Below are 19,164 nucleotides of genomic sequence, written 5' to 3' on the forward strand. Positions count from 1 at the left end.
GAACTAAGATGTTATGTTCCTTGTGCCTATTTACACTGGCTAACTCATACTTAAAATCGGAACACAACAATACCAATTATTATTATTAAGGCTACCACCAATTATAATATATATTGTTATGTTTCATTCTACCAATATGTGATGAGTGGGTGTTACTTACTCTGAAGGGCTTGCACAAAGCCCTACCAACATATTTTTCAACATGATGCTACGACGGGTATCAAAACACTCGCAATCACACTAAATACACGTTCCGTAAACATAGCATTAGCAGCCCGTAAATGTCCCACTGCTGGGATAAAGGCCTCCTCTCCCTTTGAGGAGAAGGTTTTAGAGCATATTCCACCACGCTGCTCCAATGCGGGTTGGCGGAATACACATGTGGCAGAATTTCGTTGAAATTAGACACATGCAGGTTTCCTCACGATGTTTTCCTTCACCGCCGAGCACGAGATGAATTATAAACACAAATTAAGCACATGAAAATTCAGTGGTGCCTGCCTGGGTTTGAACCCGAAGTCATCGGTTAAGATGCACGCGTTCTAACCACTGGGCCATCTCGGCTAAAAGTCGAATTTTAGCAATCGCTTAATTGGACGCAAAAGGCAAAAATATAAATAATACATACCGTTTAATATATCTCACACCTAGCAATTTTAACCAATAAATCACTACCCATATAACTTGGTCGTCGTAAAATATATAGAAGTCGATACGAATAACGGTATATTAAAAGCCTTAAATAACGATTGAGCGTAGTGTTTACATCCTATAAACGTGACGCAGAAAGTAGTCGCCGAGTGAAAGCATCTAGCGTTTAATGCAATAAGTCTGCGAGAACTATGTCGAGGACGACTCGACGTTGTAATAAATCTATAATGAATGAACCGGCTTCAATTATTATGTCTTCACGGATTGTTGGTTGAGTGTGATTGAGGCGGCAAATCATATACCTACGACGATATACGCTATGACAATTCTATCAGGGGTTAGTTAAATCTCCCGTCTATGCTTACAATAGTTTAAGTTGATATGCAGATGTCTCTTATTTATCTTCGGTCACTGCATCTTTAAGTGACTTTTTCGATAATCTCGCATGGTGGATATTCATTTAAATATGAAATGTAATTGCCTGTAATAATTGTAAGCACATGATGTAACCACCTCAATAGAGTTATCTATTTTAGTACGCAATCATGTGTAAATATAGTTCGATGTTGTCTATATCGAAACTTCAAAGTGTTATAAAACAGATATCGAAATGCATCAACACTCGGAAAATCCAGAGATATGATACAATGATCTACTCACTGGTTCCGCAGTCAATGAGGCTAGCGGTATAAGCTATTTCAATCACGTGGCTAGATGCATAGATGTTGTAATGCACTTATTCGTAAGTAAACTTTGCATAATGGATGCACGGTCAAGGCCTGCGCGCCACGTGCCCGTTTGTTTCGCCCCGTGCATTGTTTGGCTCTCGGAGACTAAAGATTAAATTGATAACAGGCGTGCTTGTTAATCTTCGAGCTGTGCTTGGTGATAGCAATTATCGTTCGTGATTATATTGATAGATTACATTTGTTGCGGCGCTAAAGATAAATTAATTTTGTATGCTTGTTCGATTCTCCAGATTTATACAAAAAAATACTTACTATTTGTGTGAAATTATATAGCATATCGTTATATGAAATATTTAAATTATTATGTTTACTCAGACGTAGAGAAAACATTGATACTTGTTTTCGAAAAGAATACCGCCGACACTATAATACATAGATACAAGTTTGTAATATTAGTTCTATGATGTTTGCGAAAAGTTTGTACTAACGTGTATAATATATGTACGTATATAATCTTACCTTTAATAGATATGTCACATAGTAAAAATTATAATTCTATAAAAAAAAAAGGTTATATACTTTAAAATTACAGCCCCTAAATGCTCCATTGTTGGGCTAATGATAAGGCTGGGTTCCCCACTAGGAGATGGCTTAGAGCGCATTTCTGCTACTATCAATGCGGGTTGTTATTTATTATTATACTTCACTGTGGAACATGAAGTGAATTAAAAACAGAAATCTCATGAAAACGTTGTGGTGTTTGCCCGGTTTTGAAATTTTTAACTTTCGCTATAGAATCCAATGTTCTAACTCTTAGGCCTTGCGGATTATCAAAAGCAACATAAGTTCTATTTCTCGATCACATTATTAAATCTTTACCAAACTGCAACACATTTATACAAAACGTTCCCTGTAAATAAAATACCCTTAAAATTGGGCCTAATAGTTGTGGAGATATAACGTATGATCAGTCTCGAAATGTCGGTCTACGGCGAGCTGTATGAGCACAAAACGAGCGGATAAACGCTTTCTGAGTATTATTATGTTTGTTTTTATCTCTTTTAAATAAATAAAATGAAAAATAATGTAAAATTTTACTAGTGGAAAGTATGGACGGTTAGTTATTTATATACAAAATTGTTATATGTGATTTGTATGAAGATTTATATAATAGTGCCGTAATAACACCGTTACTAAGAAACTTAACAACACTATAGTATGACATATGTAATGTTACAAGAATAATATAAGTAAGTATTCGGTTGGAATACTTGTTTTCTTACTTGAATATACAATTTACGTTTTTAGATTAATGGTTTCTATCGAGTTGTGAAAGGAGCTCCTAGTTTCTGTCACGTAGGGAAGTACGCGTATCATGTCAATGGATTTAATATATGTTTAGGCTTTGTATCTCAGAATTGAAAAGTACGTCTTCTAAAGAACTTGAGCATCTTTAGCGCGTTGAAAGATGTAATAATTCATTCATTAACAAACTTAAAACAATACATTCTTAATATTGTATGAAATTAAATTGAGATTAAGAATTATCTTTGTGATGTTCTATTAATTGATGTTTTTGTTCGTTTTCTATGAAACTTTATACGGTTTTGATTGGTATTTGCGTGAAGGTTACTGGCAAAATACTGTCAACGGACAATAGGTGGCGCGCGAGTTAATTAAAGGAGCATTGCAAAGCATAAGCGCATCGGCTAGTATCATAACAAATGACAGATTTAATTGTATTCAATATACGTGTCATGTTTACACTCGTAAGGATTAAATTTGGCATTACTAATGAGTCAGATTTAAATACATAATCATACCTAATAGAATTAGTGGAGTCTATGTCTGCACATATAAAATTAAACAATATTTTATGTAAATTTTACGGGTAAAATTAATTATTATCACGACAAAATGTAACTAGATTTATGTAATTAAGAATTAAGGTTGTTCAATGTGTAGGATGGTTTTTTTTTCATCCAGGTGTATAAGAGCTTTTAGAGGATTACAAAAATGTTTACTGTATTCAACGTTCAACGAACAAGCGAATAAAAACAGTATTGATTTATGATATTATGAATTCGAAAGTAACTCTGTTCGTAACGTATTTACGGTTGATAAATTTTAATGAAAAACTTTACGAAGATAGTTTGAAGACTGAGGAAAATATTTACAAATACGGCTTTTTTACTCATTTATAAGTATTTAGAGTGAAATTAGTCCGAAAATGTATTCACGACGGAAACTTTAGTGATAAGCGTTAGGTAGAGCAGATAACACCTAACGTATTTTATTTTTAATATCGTAAAAATTAAGCACTACTTATTTAATACTTAGCGATTTGAAGTGAAGCTATGATCTATAAACCCATCTTGTAGGTGATTATCGTAATCATGCATTTAATGTCATCGAATATTTATCAAGCCGTTTTTTTTTAATTATACCTTTTATGTATATAAGCATAAACATAAGCAGCCCGTAAATGTCCCACTGCTGGGATAAAGGCCTCCTCTCCCTTTGAGGAGAAGGTTTGGAGCATATTCCACCACGCTGCTCCAATGCGGGTTGGCGGAATACACATGTGGCTGAATTTCGTTGAAATTAGACACATGCAGGTTTCCTCACGATGTTTTCCTTCACCGCCGAGCACGAGATGAATTATAAACACAAATTAAGCACTTGAAATTTCAGTGGTGCCTGCCTGTTTATGTATAGTTTTGTTATATTGCTTTTCGTAATAGTATTTTTATAGTTTAAAAAAAATGTAAATTGCAATGTTGTTGATGAAGGTCACATATATATTTTTTTATAAGTAAACTATCGTCTATAACTGTGTAGGGTTCATTCTGTAAGGGAAATGGTAAAATGATCATGGTTTTGTTCAGTTAAAATTAATTTCATTAACATAAACGAGCTCAAACTATAAATGGGACCTTCAAATATAAATTAGCTTTATGTACTTATCAAGAATGTTTTTTCGCAGGGTTACGAGCGCGGTGGTTCACCACAGCCACCTACTCATCCCCCTGGTGCACCCAGCCCAGGTACAGCACAGAGTGTGGGAGGCCTCTCGCCGACCCAGGACTCGCAGCATCCGCCGCACTTGCCGCCCGGTTCGCAACCGCCACACCAGGTAAGACTTTCATCTGTAAACCAATGATACACTACTAAGGGCTGTTGATTTGTCTTCAATTGGCCTCAACCCAATTGAAGAAAAATGTAAGGGATTGCTCAACGGATTGTTTGCTGTATCGTGTGTTCGTTTCGTATCCTTCGTACTTTCGAACAGTTAATAGGGTCACATTCAGTGAAGGGATGCTGAGTGTAAATCACAGGTCAATTTATAATATATGCCTACTTACGAATTACCTAGTGTATTTAGACACGATGAAGGAATTAAATAATCACGGCTAAAGGATGAATAATGTATCTATTTGATTTTTTTTTTATATTTCTGATAAAGGATACAAAATAATGGCGACCCTTGAAATATTATACAAAAGCACAACTATCAGATATTCACATCTAATAGTACCAGTTTGCCAAACGGTTGTTATCAAATCACTATTAACAATAAGATTTAGTGTATATCAATTGGTCATTGTTCCGGAACACAGCTACACGAGATATTGTTATTTGATTGTTATAATATTATTTTATATCGTGTGACGCAATGGGACCGACATTGGCACTTTTATTATCACAGGCTGTCGTTTGAATCCCGAAACAATTTGATCACATTTTGAATACTGATATAGTTTATACGTGTCGATTCGATTGAATATATGTATTCTAAATTAGAATGATATTCTAAATTTAACAATACAGTTTTTTTTTTTTTAATTATTTAATATGCGTCTAAGGTCATCTATATTAGTTATGTTATAGTAAACGTTATGATGACGATAAAAAATATTTGTTTATTTTTTTTTCAATTATTGATGTTATCTATTTCCATTGAAATCTATTCTATATATTTATAAAAACTCATACTTCCGTATGTTTTTCTCATAATTATGATACCTTATAGGTGTTTTATAACTTTTATCTATGAACATAACTATCAAAGATGATGATCGAATATTATGGAAATGTTGTTGCAGTGTATCAGTTTTCAGTAACGGCCGATACGAGTTCATTTATCATTTCCTATCACACATGATAACGACACGACTTGTCAAAAATACATTACTATTTTATTAATCAAAATTGATCACGTGTAAACATCACGCTCTGGCTAGACTAAGTGTAAAAGATAAATGTTTTAAAAAAAAAAAAGCATAATTTCATGTCCATGCAATTCCTTCATATGGAACCAATCCTGGGAGTAGAGTCAGATCATGCTTACCATTACAAATGCATTGTCATCGGACCTGAACCAGCGCATAAAATATTAACGCCATTTCTAGGATAAGATGCAGTGGTGTTAATTTAACTTCCGAGATTTAACCTAAAGAAAGGAAAATAGTTGAATGAAATCTTGTTAAAATAATATTTAGTTGTAGGTCCCCGTTAGTTTATCAAATTAAATTACAGAAAGGAGTTTTTGATAAGCCCCCTTAAGTCGCACTATTTCTCACGGACAAGACTCGTCTGGAGACAGTTTCTCTAAAGCCGAGTGAAGGACCGCTTACATTCAGTGGAGCCAATAATATTTGCTATTTTCCGACACTTTAGAACTTGAATGGTGGCTTTAGTAGGGATTGTTTCTATCGTTTAATTAAAACTGGTAAATGTTATATGTGTGTTCTGGTTTAGGTTTTTCCCGATAACAATTCATGAATTATATATTTAATTTGTCGTAGATATAGAGGTAAGGTACGTAAATAAAGCTAATGTTGATTATCGGTTGTATGGAGTTTTGGTTACATGTTCCGGAGATATATTTTTTCTTTTACAATCTGAGTGAAATGACAGTATTTTTAAATTAGTAGAATGAATTATTTGAATCGTTTGCTCGAGCGTTTTTTTTTTGTGACAAAGTTGAAATACTTAGAATGTTGCCTCGTTAAACTGTAATCGTTTCGCAGTTTATATTAAAATAATTAAATAACGTAAATCTTAAAACATTATCGTGCGATAACGACGCCCAGAGCGATGTTATTTTATATGGAAATCTGTAACGTTAACAAAATTGCACAGTCTGTATGGATAGTACGAGTAATCCACGAAACTCGACCGTCGAGCTCCGGCTATGAACTTTACTGTTATCGCAGCCATTAAACTGCTGCCAAATGTAGGCAATTTTTAAAAATTACCTCCCCAACAATAACTATTTCAATAAACCGTCTATGGTCATGCTCATCCTAATGGATAACTTTTACTTTCGCGAACTTTTCACCGCTCTTTTTATTTTTCCTTTGTCGAAGTCGGACATTTTCGCGGCGCTTAAAATGCTTTTTTGTCGTTTATTTTTATACCTTGTAATATAATTTGATAGAACAAAAGAAAAGAATTAAATTAACTTACAATAGTGTCGAGGATTTATTTTTAAATTAATTATTTTTTAAACGTTGAAGCTTAAGAAGCTCCGTAAATCCCATGACGCATATAAACATTTTATGTTTAAATCATAAAAAATGTTTTATCGCGCCGAATGCATAAATTGAACTTACTCATTCGAGTTTTATTTGATGAAAAGCATGGCTTCCACTAAACTCAATTTGATTATAAAAAATAATAATTCACAAATTAAAGCACGTGACAAAAGAGTATCATCAGAAGTGTTAAATTTGTGTTAAAGTTAACTTAATATAAAAATCGTTCTATTTGACTTCACATAATCTTAAATATTAATCCATAATTTTCAACGGAAATAATTTATTATTAAAACCTCATAACAATTAAATATTGATTTATGTAGTTGTTGCTTTTAATTAAGTGATATAATATGATGACGTTTCTTATTGCATTGAATATTATACGTCGATGTGGAATCTGTAATAACAGAGTTACAATACCAGTGTAACATTTGTGATTTTTCTTTTCACAACAACATGATCACTAGAAATGGTACGTCTTCTTTTAGTCGAAACTTTGACCGATAGAATATTGAAGCAAGATATAGGCGTTTATATTTTGACTAAAGTTGGTCTGATCTTATGCGAGATAAAAAAAATAGATCTAGATAAAAATACAACTCAAGAAGTTTGATAATTTCGTTTTCGTTTACAGATTATTGTTTGAAAAAGTTAAGAATTTAATAATGTAAGATAATGTACAGCTACGAATGACTGTCGGTCACCCAATTAATATAAATATACTAATACAATTAATTTCGTTTATCAATATTGATGTATATTTTCTTATTTTTATTCGTACGATAGTTCATCATCATTGGTACGATAATTATGAAGCATGAAATAAATGTTTGAAAGATTTACGGGCGACGACGACAACAATTAGTAACTTACTAGAGAAAGATTTTGCTTTGATAAGTTGGTTTACGTCACCATAGAGGTTGTTTATATATATTGGTGGTCGATAAATACGTATTACCAAAAATTTACTTGGCTCTTACGAAACCCACGAATTAAGATGAGGTTGCTCTCTCCTACTCTACCGGAACCAGGCTATATATAAATTAAATATCTATAAACTTGTAATTCTGGCTCTTAAACTACCGACGTCTCTATATCTTGATTATTATAATTCTTATATAAAAAGTAACGACATCCGTTCAATGGACGTCGTGTTCTAAAGTCGAGATATTCGAACCGAACGGATATGCAAATTAATTTTAAGACACGATTAATGACTCGTTCGTCTTGCGAATGCGACCGACTTGTCCGAGCGCTATTTAATGTTATCCGATCCGCTCTTGTTTGTATAATGAGGGAATAATTTCTCACTCATTTAACGCGTGTTTTAATTAACCAATGTTTTGTAGACATCGATCTACACTACACGGCTCAAGTTCAATAAAGGTTTAATTAACATGTTCACATCTATTATAATTTATGACCCCGATTGACGCAATAATATGTTAAAAATTCAAAAATAATTTAGCTTACTAGACATTTTTACAAGCTCTTTTGAATCATCATTATAACTAGCTGCTGACTTCACTCTACTAACAAATCTGTGTCTTAGTCATACGAATCGACTTTCGCCTTTTGTGTTATTTCCGATCCGATATCCTCGATACTTGAATCGGTTTAATCTAGTTAGTAGTAATCAGTGTGACACGTCTTTATAATAATATAGATAAGACCCGCACGAAACGATTTCCCCGTTAATACTCGATTCAACCCGCCAGCGCTATTTTATCAAATTTGTTCTAACGTCTTCTATTTTTCATCAAGTCTTTTTTTTTTAAATTACATGTACAAATTGCATTGTAAATTTGGTAAAGGCAAAATATATGCAACATGTATTTTTATTGAGTTCAGATTATTCTAAAAGTACCCGATACGATTCAGAAATATTAGAGTAGGTTACACTTTTTCACAATACATAATAAATAAATGTGTACATTGTTTTGTCAAGAAAACAATGAGAGAAACGGTCCCAATATTCAAAACCATTTAACATCAGAAACATTGATATATAATACGTACAGTCAATTGACTCCTTTTATAAAAAGGAATATAATAACTATAAAAGATTTACAGCAAACATTCCCTCTACGAGTCAAAGTTGTATCTTTTATCAAAAGCACTACGAATCTAAAAATAAACAAACAAGTGTTATAGCCCGTTTGACTGCAACGCAGTACACAGTCGTAAGCATCCCGTCATAACACTGTGATCGGAATTCATTCTGCACGTTAGGTTTGTTTTTGGCACAACTCTCCAGATTAACATACTCCTATGTATGAAACGCACGTGGCCTTCGCTGACATTGTAATGGATTTGAGTACTCTATGTATAAATGAACTCCACATACTGCGAGACATTCGGAACGTGACGCTTCGTTGAATAGCTTGCATAAATAAATTATCAACAAACAATACAGAACTATAAAAAACCGAACGTTAGGGTAAAGTAATCATACTATATATTTATTTAATTAAATAAATCAATTAAACGAATAATGCTAAAAAAAGATATCTTTATAAGGTAAATAAAATGTGAAATTTGCGAAAGCTCCTTTAAAATCGTCACAGACTACATTTTTTAATATAATCCCCCCTGCGATATTTATTGAAAGCACGTGGCCGACTGCTGCCGACATTATAATACAGACAGCGCACATGCTCCGACATTAATAAGCAGACCCGGCTCTATTACGATGAGCTACAATTTATATCAAGGCTTCATAACGAAGTTCTCGCTTTTCTTAAAATAAATTAACAAATTGATTTATTCGAGCTAAACTTTTCTTTCCAGATACGTCAGTTTAAATTTTTATAAGAAATTATAAAAATTGAAATTGACGTATCTACTAATCTATTAAACCTAACCTAACCTACCAAACAAATGTTATATTTCTTTGACTTGATCTCAATCGAAAAATAAAAGGTGTCAAAAGTGCATGGTTACTTTATAAAATTAACTTTAACGTACCAATCTACCGAGTAGTATCCAATAAAATAGAACTAAATTGACGTGTGATAAAGGCTTCGTCGCAAGACGCGAGGTCTGTCTCGCGGGGTGCAAAAATTAAACGTCACTCAGCTATCACGAGACCGGCGAAGCAGAACACTCGGTAGGGGTGTTCTCGTTCAATTCCCCGGGCCTCAAATTAAACAATCGATCAACGGTGCAATTTATGCTAACGCAAAACTAACCGGTGCCACTCAACCAGTGCTGAGATGTGACTGTCCCGTTTCATTTAGAACACTCAACCCTACAGCAATTCTCGTTGCCAATCAAAGTAACAAACGTAATTAAAAATTCCGCTCTAAGCTCAAACTCGACGGTGCTGTGGCCGCTGATGTAATTATTGTGTGCGGAAGCAATTCGCTGTTCAGATATGTGCTACAGAACAATGAAATAAATGTAGCCTAGAATAGAGGACACTAAATCACTATCTAAGTCGAACAGCGACTTCAATCTAAAATTCCATCTATGACTAAACGAAACTTACAGCGACGCGAGGTTAATACTCTACGATGTCAGTAGAGAATTTTGAGAGTCAAGGGCCATTCCAACATCGTGATCGTTCGAGAGTCGTACGGTCGAAATGAAACGTCGTATCTTATTTTATGATTAGCGGCTCGAAAGCGCTTTGTAATTTTGTTAGTTCCGCCTTTCTGGTGCTGGGGGCGAGCACAGCGAGTAGAGATCGATGCGAGCGTAGCGTGCGAGTGTGAGCAGGAGAGCAATACTCGTTGCCTCTATCCTCTCTATCACTCGAACCGCCTACTAGGCAGCCATGTTGCGCTCGACCTGCGCTCGCCCGACCGCCATTGTAGCATTTGTTGCTAGTGATGTTCAATAGCTTTGCTCGATGATATTTTATAAAACCTTTATGTCTCCTCAAATCGGACATTCTGCCAGATTTCTCCTTCCACATTAGTTTCTGAGAAACCAAAATACATTTATAATAAACAATCTTCAATATTCTTATCTCTTATAGATAACATAAGTTAAAATTAAAGTAACTTCCAGCTATGTTATCTTTAATGTATGTCAAACGAAGACTCCAGTATCTGGTCTTAATATTATACGAAATGAGTCGATAAAACGTTTATCGATAGATAGGCACGTGGTGGACGTATAGTCGGCTCCGGAATTAAAATGTCAGACGTGCGGCAGCGGCAGCGGCAGCGCGGGCGAGCGTGGGGGCCGGGGGCCGCGGGGCGGGGCGGCCGGTGTTATTAATAACCATAAGCCGGCAGACGCACGAACGTCCAGAGGGGCCATGCCGCGCGGTAATGAGGAATCACTAATTATATTTTACTGGACTCCACTACTGAAACAATATTAATTACATTGCTGCTTTATGGAAAAATATGCTGTCGAGTACTTATTCGTTAATACTTTATTATCAATAAAGCTTCTATATTGTTGTCTATGGACGTACCTCGATTATAAATTCTATATAGATAAAAACCAAATAATCTAACGCCAAAACGTGTTCATAGTAATATATTGAACGGAGACAATGACAAGGAATAATGTTTTGTCTACCGAAGTTCGTTTTGTATTCCTCTATAAGAGGGCGCGCCGGTTGCTCGAGGCAGCTCTACGTTCGCTAGTCGGCCATTTATTTTGCGAATATAAACTCGTTATATTTTATTGTTAAAGAGATATATTTGTCACAGGCTTTACGAATAATTGTTCGACTTTTTATCTGAAATGTTTTTTTTTTCCTAATTGAATGATTTATTAATTGTTGTCTAAGCTTAGTTACAATAATGACTATCTCATAAAGCTAATGAAACATTAGGGTCAGTCAAGTCTTAGTTGTAATCGAACAACTTTTTTCCTTAACGATTTACCTCTTTATGTCAATCATTCGCAACGATTGCTCATCCATTACATAACTCCTCGATTTAATCTCTCGTTCACTTAAGTTGTCGACGCTACGTTGTAAGTCAGAAGAGATTTTATGTCGTGTCAATGTTTTCTTTCTACATAAATAGCGAAATATCGCCGTCGTATGTCTGGTAGGTACGCTCATAACAAACTGCAAAATGCTCTAGATTCCCGGAACTTTAGCGCGGCGGTTCTCTCGGTTGGAAACCTATGAAACGCTGACTGTAGCTTACATTCTCTGGTACGGAGTGGCAGTGGCGACGCTGTCGGGAATTGCCGTGTTGGATAAATTATGACGCTCGCTCCCTTTGCCATTCCCGCAAATAATACTCGAAGAATAAAACCCCCCCCGCTTGCGACTGACGTGTCTGCTCTCTTTCTCCTATTAATTGGCGGACAATGTTTCTGTTTTAAGCGAAACTTGTTTATTATGATAACGTTAACTTTTTCATTATTACATTTAGTTATTTGATTTATAAATTCATGGCGTAGTTATTTATTTATTATATTTGGTAGTAAATGTATTGTGATACAAGTAGTTTTTAATTTAATATTTGGATTTTTGTATATTCTAAAAAACGGTTATCGATAAGTTTTCTAAGCACGTAATTATAAAATGAACACTAATAATTATGTAATGAGTACATAAGGAAGGTTTTTTCTATGTTTGCGGGCTTTTTATTTTTGCAGTCTATTGTTTTATTTCAGTTTAAATATTATATTATTTTTGTATTTATGTCGGTTTAATTCCCTATAAAAATAATTGACTTACTCATTTAGTAAATTTTCCGTAAATAATAATTGCTTTTTAACTTTCTATTTTGTGGTCCAAATTTCGCTATAGGAGGTATAACGTGTTTAAAAAAGAGGGTTAAACGGCCTTCGAGTACCTATTAAGGTTGGATTGTAATATCATTTTTGTTGAATTCGTAAATGTTAAAATTACAGCGATGTACGTTATCATTTTTGTCTTATTAATATGATGAATGCGAAAGTTTTCATGATTGGATGTTTGTTACTATAAATCACGCCAATGGCTAGACGAATTTGAAAGAAATTAGGCTTAGATATATATTATAGTCCGGAAAAGCACATAGGTTACTTTTATCCCTAACGTCTGCATCCCCACCTCTCCCTCCTCTCCCCTCACGCGCGGAGCCGCGGGCGGAAACTACTTAGCATACTATATTTGGGATCTACGGCACATATTATTTTGGAGTACCGTGTTAAATTTATTCAAATGTAGGGCAAGGAAAACTTTTGTATTTACTATACAGTTTCGTAACGTGACTAACGGAATAATCCGCAGGGATCGAACGTTAAAAAAAACTGTCTTAGCGAATGACAGGTAGTTTATTAAATGCCAATTAAAACGGAGTGCAATAACTAGTACGAAATGATTCTTCACCCCGGTCACGATGATCGATAACGACCCCCAAAAAAACGTAAATACCGTGTACCGGAATAATTATTGTCGTCATCAAACAAATTCAATGTACACAACGTAAACCAAATATGTTCGTTTGTCCATGTTTCCGTATTCACTGAACAAAGGGACCAATCATACAATTTTGAATTGCATTTTTCATTCGCTAAGCACACAGATCTCCCATCCAACATCGGACTCGACAAAGTAAAATTAGTGTATTTTGCGCATTCAACTCTGTAATTGCGGGCTTGTTTTGCCTCTCACTACGTGCGTTGTTTGAAAATTTGTTTATACCATATATTGCTTTCAACGCGCGAAATATAATTTATTTACGTTCTAAACAATACTATGAAAACGATTTCAGTCGTTTTCATATTGGTACCAATGTCATTACTGATTAGGTCTGCCGTGGTTTCCAACTAAATGATCTTTAGTATTAATGAAACACAGTTTATACTTGTTGCAATGGATTAAAAATCCGTTACAACCCTTGTTACTTGTATCAAGTTTATAAGAGTGAGGTAAAATAAGGATTATTTTCGTGGACTCTAGACCTCTTCCAAAAAATAATTTGTATCGGGATTTCTTATTTGATTTTGACTATAAATATGAGTATCGCTTCTATATTGAAGAGTTTAAAGGTAAAATATAATATCAACCGGTATTGACAATTGAAATATATACCTATATAAATATGATTCGACTTAGTCTTCGCGTATAAAAGTTAATAATATAGTTCATATAATTTTGCACGAGCTGAGTGAGATATCTTTCGCGTTAAACGTTTAAGCGTCTTTGCTCTCGGAGTTTCAGCAGGAACAAAGTTTGAAGCGAGCCCGTTCGACTTGTCGACGCGGACCGTTTGTAATTACGTGCATCTACGTTAATACTGTAAAGATGTTCTCAGGACGTCGGATAAACATTAAACGAGGCTGACATTTTGAGATATTATTACTGTTTTATGTCTGTTCGATGAATAATAATACATACATAATTATATGTATGTAAAACATAAATTATTATGTTTTAGATTTAACGTTAAATATCTAATAGCTATTTATCTCGTTCCGCGGTACGAAGTACATTATAGTATAATTATATCAACAGGACATTAGAGCGCACACATGCAGTCATTACATTTTTTTTGTCGTTATAAATACTTATATTACCTACGAAAATATAATTCAATCTTTAGTAAAAATAGCTTGTTGTCAAAAGTGAGAGAGAAAAAAGCACCCTTACATATTTACAGTTCATTGCCTGAGAAATAGTGCCGGTGTTATAGATATTAGAGTAAGTTAATTAAAATGTTCTTTAATACCATAATTCCTTTAAAGCTACCAAGGTATGATAATGGATAAAATTTTTCTACAATATACAGCAATTCTGCAAAGGTACAGTGAAGTACGAAATAATTTGACTCAGCGTAAAGGAGATAAGAAAATAATTGTTTAGTATCGCAGACGGCGCCGGCGTCGCTCTCAATTAATATCACGCTACATGGTCAGGCTTGTTTCAGGATCAACGTTAAACCTAGAGTAGGGTCTAGAAGTATTGTTTATTATGAAGCAAAACTATAAAAATTTCGGATGAACTGACACTTGAAAAATATAATCTATTATTATATAGTTATTTTCTATATTATATTCTTAAATAAACATAAGAATAATTAGAAAATATATTAGTGGATGCATATCTTCAGACTATATTTTACGCTTGATAATTAAATTAAGATAATAATAATTGTTCTCAGGGCTACCCTCCACCGCCCCGGCCAGCTCAGCCGTCCACACCCAACGCTCATGATCAAGACTCCGTAAGTCAATAAAAATACAAAAATAAATTAAAACATTGCTTAGCTGTTAAAAAAACATTATAATGTAGTCAAAAATAAAATTTCGCATTCAGAAATACAATGTTGTCAGACAAAAATATACATGTGAATTATATTCACAACCCGAATGCATCCGAAATGACGTCGGTAAAAACAACATTAATTATAATCATAAATGTCGTGTCTTCATCAGTGCATAGCTTGCGAAAACAAGTGAGCCTCGCGTGTCTGTTTGTGAAACGACACTCCATACTCCATACACGTAGTTAGCGAGCCGTCCGCCGCGACACTTGACAATAAGCTTGTTTGCTAAATTGTGCCGCCAGCCGCCCGACACCCGACGCGCTGGAAAAGCAAAACCTACTCCAATTTGTGTAGGCGTGAATAATTTTATTTATAGTCCACATTGTTTCCACGCTTAAAAAATGAAAGCAATTTCCTATGCAATGACGAAGGAAATCGAAGCGCGTTGTTGTTATTTATATTGAACATATTTCGCAATTGAATTGGACGCCTCCACCTCTACGCAAAGGGTTCGATCGGGATTTATATTTGCTTGTGAAGCGTATATCGTCCTGCTATTTCATTAAGCGTAGATCAAAGCACGCGCCTCTTTATTTGAGAAACACAGCCGCGGGCGTACTTCGACGATAACAGAACTGCATTACAAATGGAACGATAAAAAGAATTGTCAGTGGCAGTTGCAACCCTAACTCATAGGGCTGGCACATGACTAGTCGCCGTAACGCATAAAACGTACACTTTAACATCTTTATTATTCTCGAGGAGTTCTTTGTATGAATTTATTCTTTGGGTCGCAGTTGGTTGGATGCGGGCCGACTGAATAGGAATAGACCCGAGTCTTGTTATTTTAGGATCCCCTATCAGTCACACTGAGCCCTTTTCGAAGTGCTTAATTTTTTTCGGTTCTAGTCGCACAATATTTTAACTAATAAAATAGAATTTCATTCCCAGCCCTAGCGTACGATATTTGTAAAGATAGAGCGAGTTTGTTTGATGTTGATTGATACAGTTAGCCGAGCGCGTTGTCTCGCGACTCGTTCGGGGGAAACCAAATGAGTAGAATTATAAAACCGGGGCTCGGGCTATGTGTCGCTTTTTGTAATGAATGTACCGAACGTTCTGCCGAAATCGAGGGGACCGCTCCTTTCTACTGTAGCGAGTGAGCGCGGCCCACTGCCGAGTCGTCGACCCTCGCGTTTCTGTTTTGAACGAAATTTCGCCGGAGAATTTTATTAACTTTTTATACTCCTCCATAATTCCAACGTGATTTTACGGTTTGAGAACTTTGCTCAAGATATAATACACATTTTGCGTAATGTAGCTATTTTTTAAGTCTACGTTTACCTAGTTTACTAAGTCTTTGCTTAGTTTGGCTTAAGCTATGAAAAATAAATAAATAATTTATTATTAAAACTATCATATGATCGTACGATTTGAGGATAAAATAATTCTGCAATGAATATAATTTTCTCTTCGATATACTTTCTGAAATCTTAAGCAAGTCATTCAATTCGAATAACGAGTTAAGGTCGAGAAGGGTCCGATTCGAATTATTTATTTATGCAACTATACGTCGGGCGGTGAATGACAGCTCAAAAGAAATATTATGCATCCTAGAAACGGCAGGGAGGTTTTATAAGAATGTCTTTTTACAATGCTATTCATTAATGTCACGAAGGGTGCACTACGTCGTGTTGTAATTGCTTTAGATGTGCAGGAAGATATATAATAGACGAAAAAGTACACAATAGTTCATTCTACATACAAGACATTAGGGCCATAATAATGTCAGAAAATATTCCTAGCGTAATGTATAGTTAAATGTTAAATAGAGTTTATTAAAAATAATGGTTCCACTAAAGTGCATCGAATGAATTCGGTAGTCAGTATTACGTTCATTATAGCTGTAATTCGTTTAAACATGGCACGGTAATAATGTCTATAAAAACTTACGTAACAGTAACACTAAAAGCATTTTACGTAGCAAAATGTACCAATGTAAAATGCGGGAGACAGGGCCGCTCGCTGCACGTTCATAATAAACGAGATTGAGTAGAGCGGTGTAGACGCAAATGAATGACGGCAGAGTACGTAATCAGCCGACAGGCGACCGGCGACCGCTTCAATGCGAAAACAAAACAAAATTTTTATCCCAAAATTTTTAGATGAAATGTCATCGTGTAGTCGAATGCATTTAGATTATTTACCGTTGTGAATCAAACGTTCTGTGACACCGATGAAAGATTCCAACGAATGAAACACGTTGCCAGCTGATAGTTACATTGAAAGGTTTCTTTAAAAACATTCTCTTTGTGTTAGAATTTATTTTTTCTGTATTAATGATTATAAGGCAAATTTATAAATATTATTAATTTTTGTGTTAACATATAGCTCTATATTTTATAAAATATAAAAGGTTTTCTCTATTTAGTTTTATTACAAAACGTTTTAAAAGCCAAAACTATAATTGAGTTCTATACATTAGTTTTTTTTTTTTTTTGTAAATTAATTATTTTATTATTATTGCCGAGAACAGAACGACCCGTAAGGGCATTTGATATTTATAACGAATTGTTAACATTAAATGAACGGGTGAGTAGGTACTTTGGAAAGAGTTCTTTTTAAAGTGACGAATAATGAATCCCTCGATGATAAAAGTTTATCGCGGGCGTATATTTTATTTGGTCAGTCGCTCGGACATGGATGGAGTGGCCGGCCGCATTCAGCTCGAATGTAATTATTGCGGTCCGATTTCGATAATGCGCCGCGAGGCCGAATGCGAACGAAATGTGGTCGGGCACTCGTTATACTTGCATTTTAATAATTGATACCGCTCCAAAAACAGATAAAGCATTCTCGTGTTGTTTCCCTCCGAAAATACGTCAAAAAGCACTAATGCATTAATTACAAAGTATTGTATTTATGAAATATTCCGAATGATGAATGCATCCAATTATTATTTTGATAGATAATTATTGTTTGTTTCGATTTAAATTTCAATTGTAATTACCTGTTTAATAAGTTTTCGTTTTGAAACTCAGACAGTCGTATAAATGTTTATACGGGATGTAGAAAGTCCCTAATAAAAAGATTTACCCCAATTACAGGGTGCGTAGGTCGAGCAAAGTGGGCGGTATAATCGCGTTGTAAAAACCTTGGATCGCCGGTAACGAGGTTGTAAACCGGACCCGTCCCGCAACCATACGAATCGTTTCTTAATAGCCATCCATATTCACGAAATCGACTCGCTATCTTGATTTACATACAACACTGTATCAAGTCCATTTAAATTAAAACGAAGTCTTGGCTGTTCAGTAATTTCCTTTAGTAAGTTAAATAAAAAGTTTCAGGCACAATCGGAACTACAGATCCGAAGTAATTAATTTTCCACAAAGTACTGTCATATACTGTCATAACAAAATATGCTGCGTTTTCCCGACTAACGAGTTGTAGAACCATTACAAGTTATGTAGAACGAAATGTTAAGAGAGCCGCAATGAACCGCTGTAAAGTACGTGGCCGAGCCGCCGAGCCGCCGAGCCCGTGTAGAGTAAGCGTGCTCTGTCGCCTCTGCGGTTACTTTGTTAGCTAACTGCACGAGTACACGCTTTAATAATGTCTGCATTACCATATTTCGTTCATACATACACCAACGTTTATCCATCAACCTAAGCTAACTTGCAGATTATTACCGGCTTACGCTAAACTTCATACATTGTTCGCAAAGAGGGGTTATAACGAATACGCGACGTTAAGTTTTATCAGTATATTCATAGAGTGATATTAAACCTTATACGAATTGTAAAGATTATTCAAAACCCTATTGCACGAATGCTCATTTCGGATATATTACGATAACCTCATCTAACAAATGTGCCTACCATTTCCTTCTTAGCAAACAATTCCATGTTAAAGTTGTGCATATAAAACGACTTTAATCCCTCAAGAAAAGCAATGGTCCAATAATAACGCGCGCCAGAAACCTGCAATATGGATTCTCATTAGATAAGAGTCAGTGGTATAGACGGTGAGATATAACTTTTATGGTAGTTAATAACATTAAGGTGCGAACAGGTGAGGGTAAATATATTTTCGTGACGGCGTATTGTG

The 19,164-nt window shown here is 34.9% G+C and overlaps 1 protein-coding gene across 1 annotated transcript in view; it reads left to right on the forward strand.

Moving 5' to 3' along the window:
• The window catches only part of LOC125071539 (trithorax group protein osa), a 92,299-nt gene that overhangs the window by 28,179 nt on the left and 44,956 nt on the right, over positions 1 to 19,164 (forward strand). The window contains exons 3-4 of the mRNA XM_047681849.1: positions 4,327 to 4,476; positions 14,950 to 15,012. Of these exons, the coding sequence (XP_047537805.1) occupies positions 4,327 to 4,476; positions 14,950 to 15,012 (213 nt within the window). The remainder of the gene's footprint in view (positions 1 to 4,326; positions 4,477 to 14,949; positions 15,013 to 19,164) is intronic.

Source organism: Vanessa atalanta, chromosome 19 (assembly GCF_905147765.1).
Source record: "Vanessa atalanta chromosome 19, ilVanAtal1.2, whole genome shotgun sequence".
NCBI classification, from domain to species: domain Eukaryota; kingdom Metazoa; phylum Arthropoda; class Insecta; order Lepidoptera; family Nymphalidae; genus Vanessa; species Vanessa atalanta.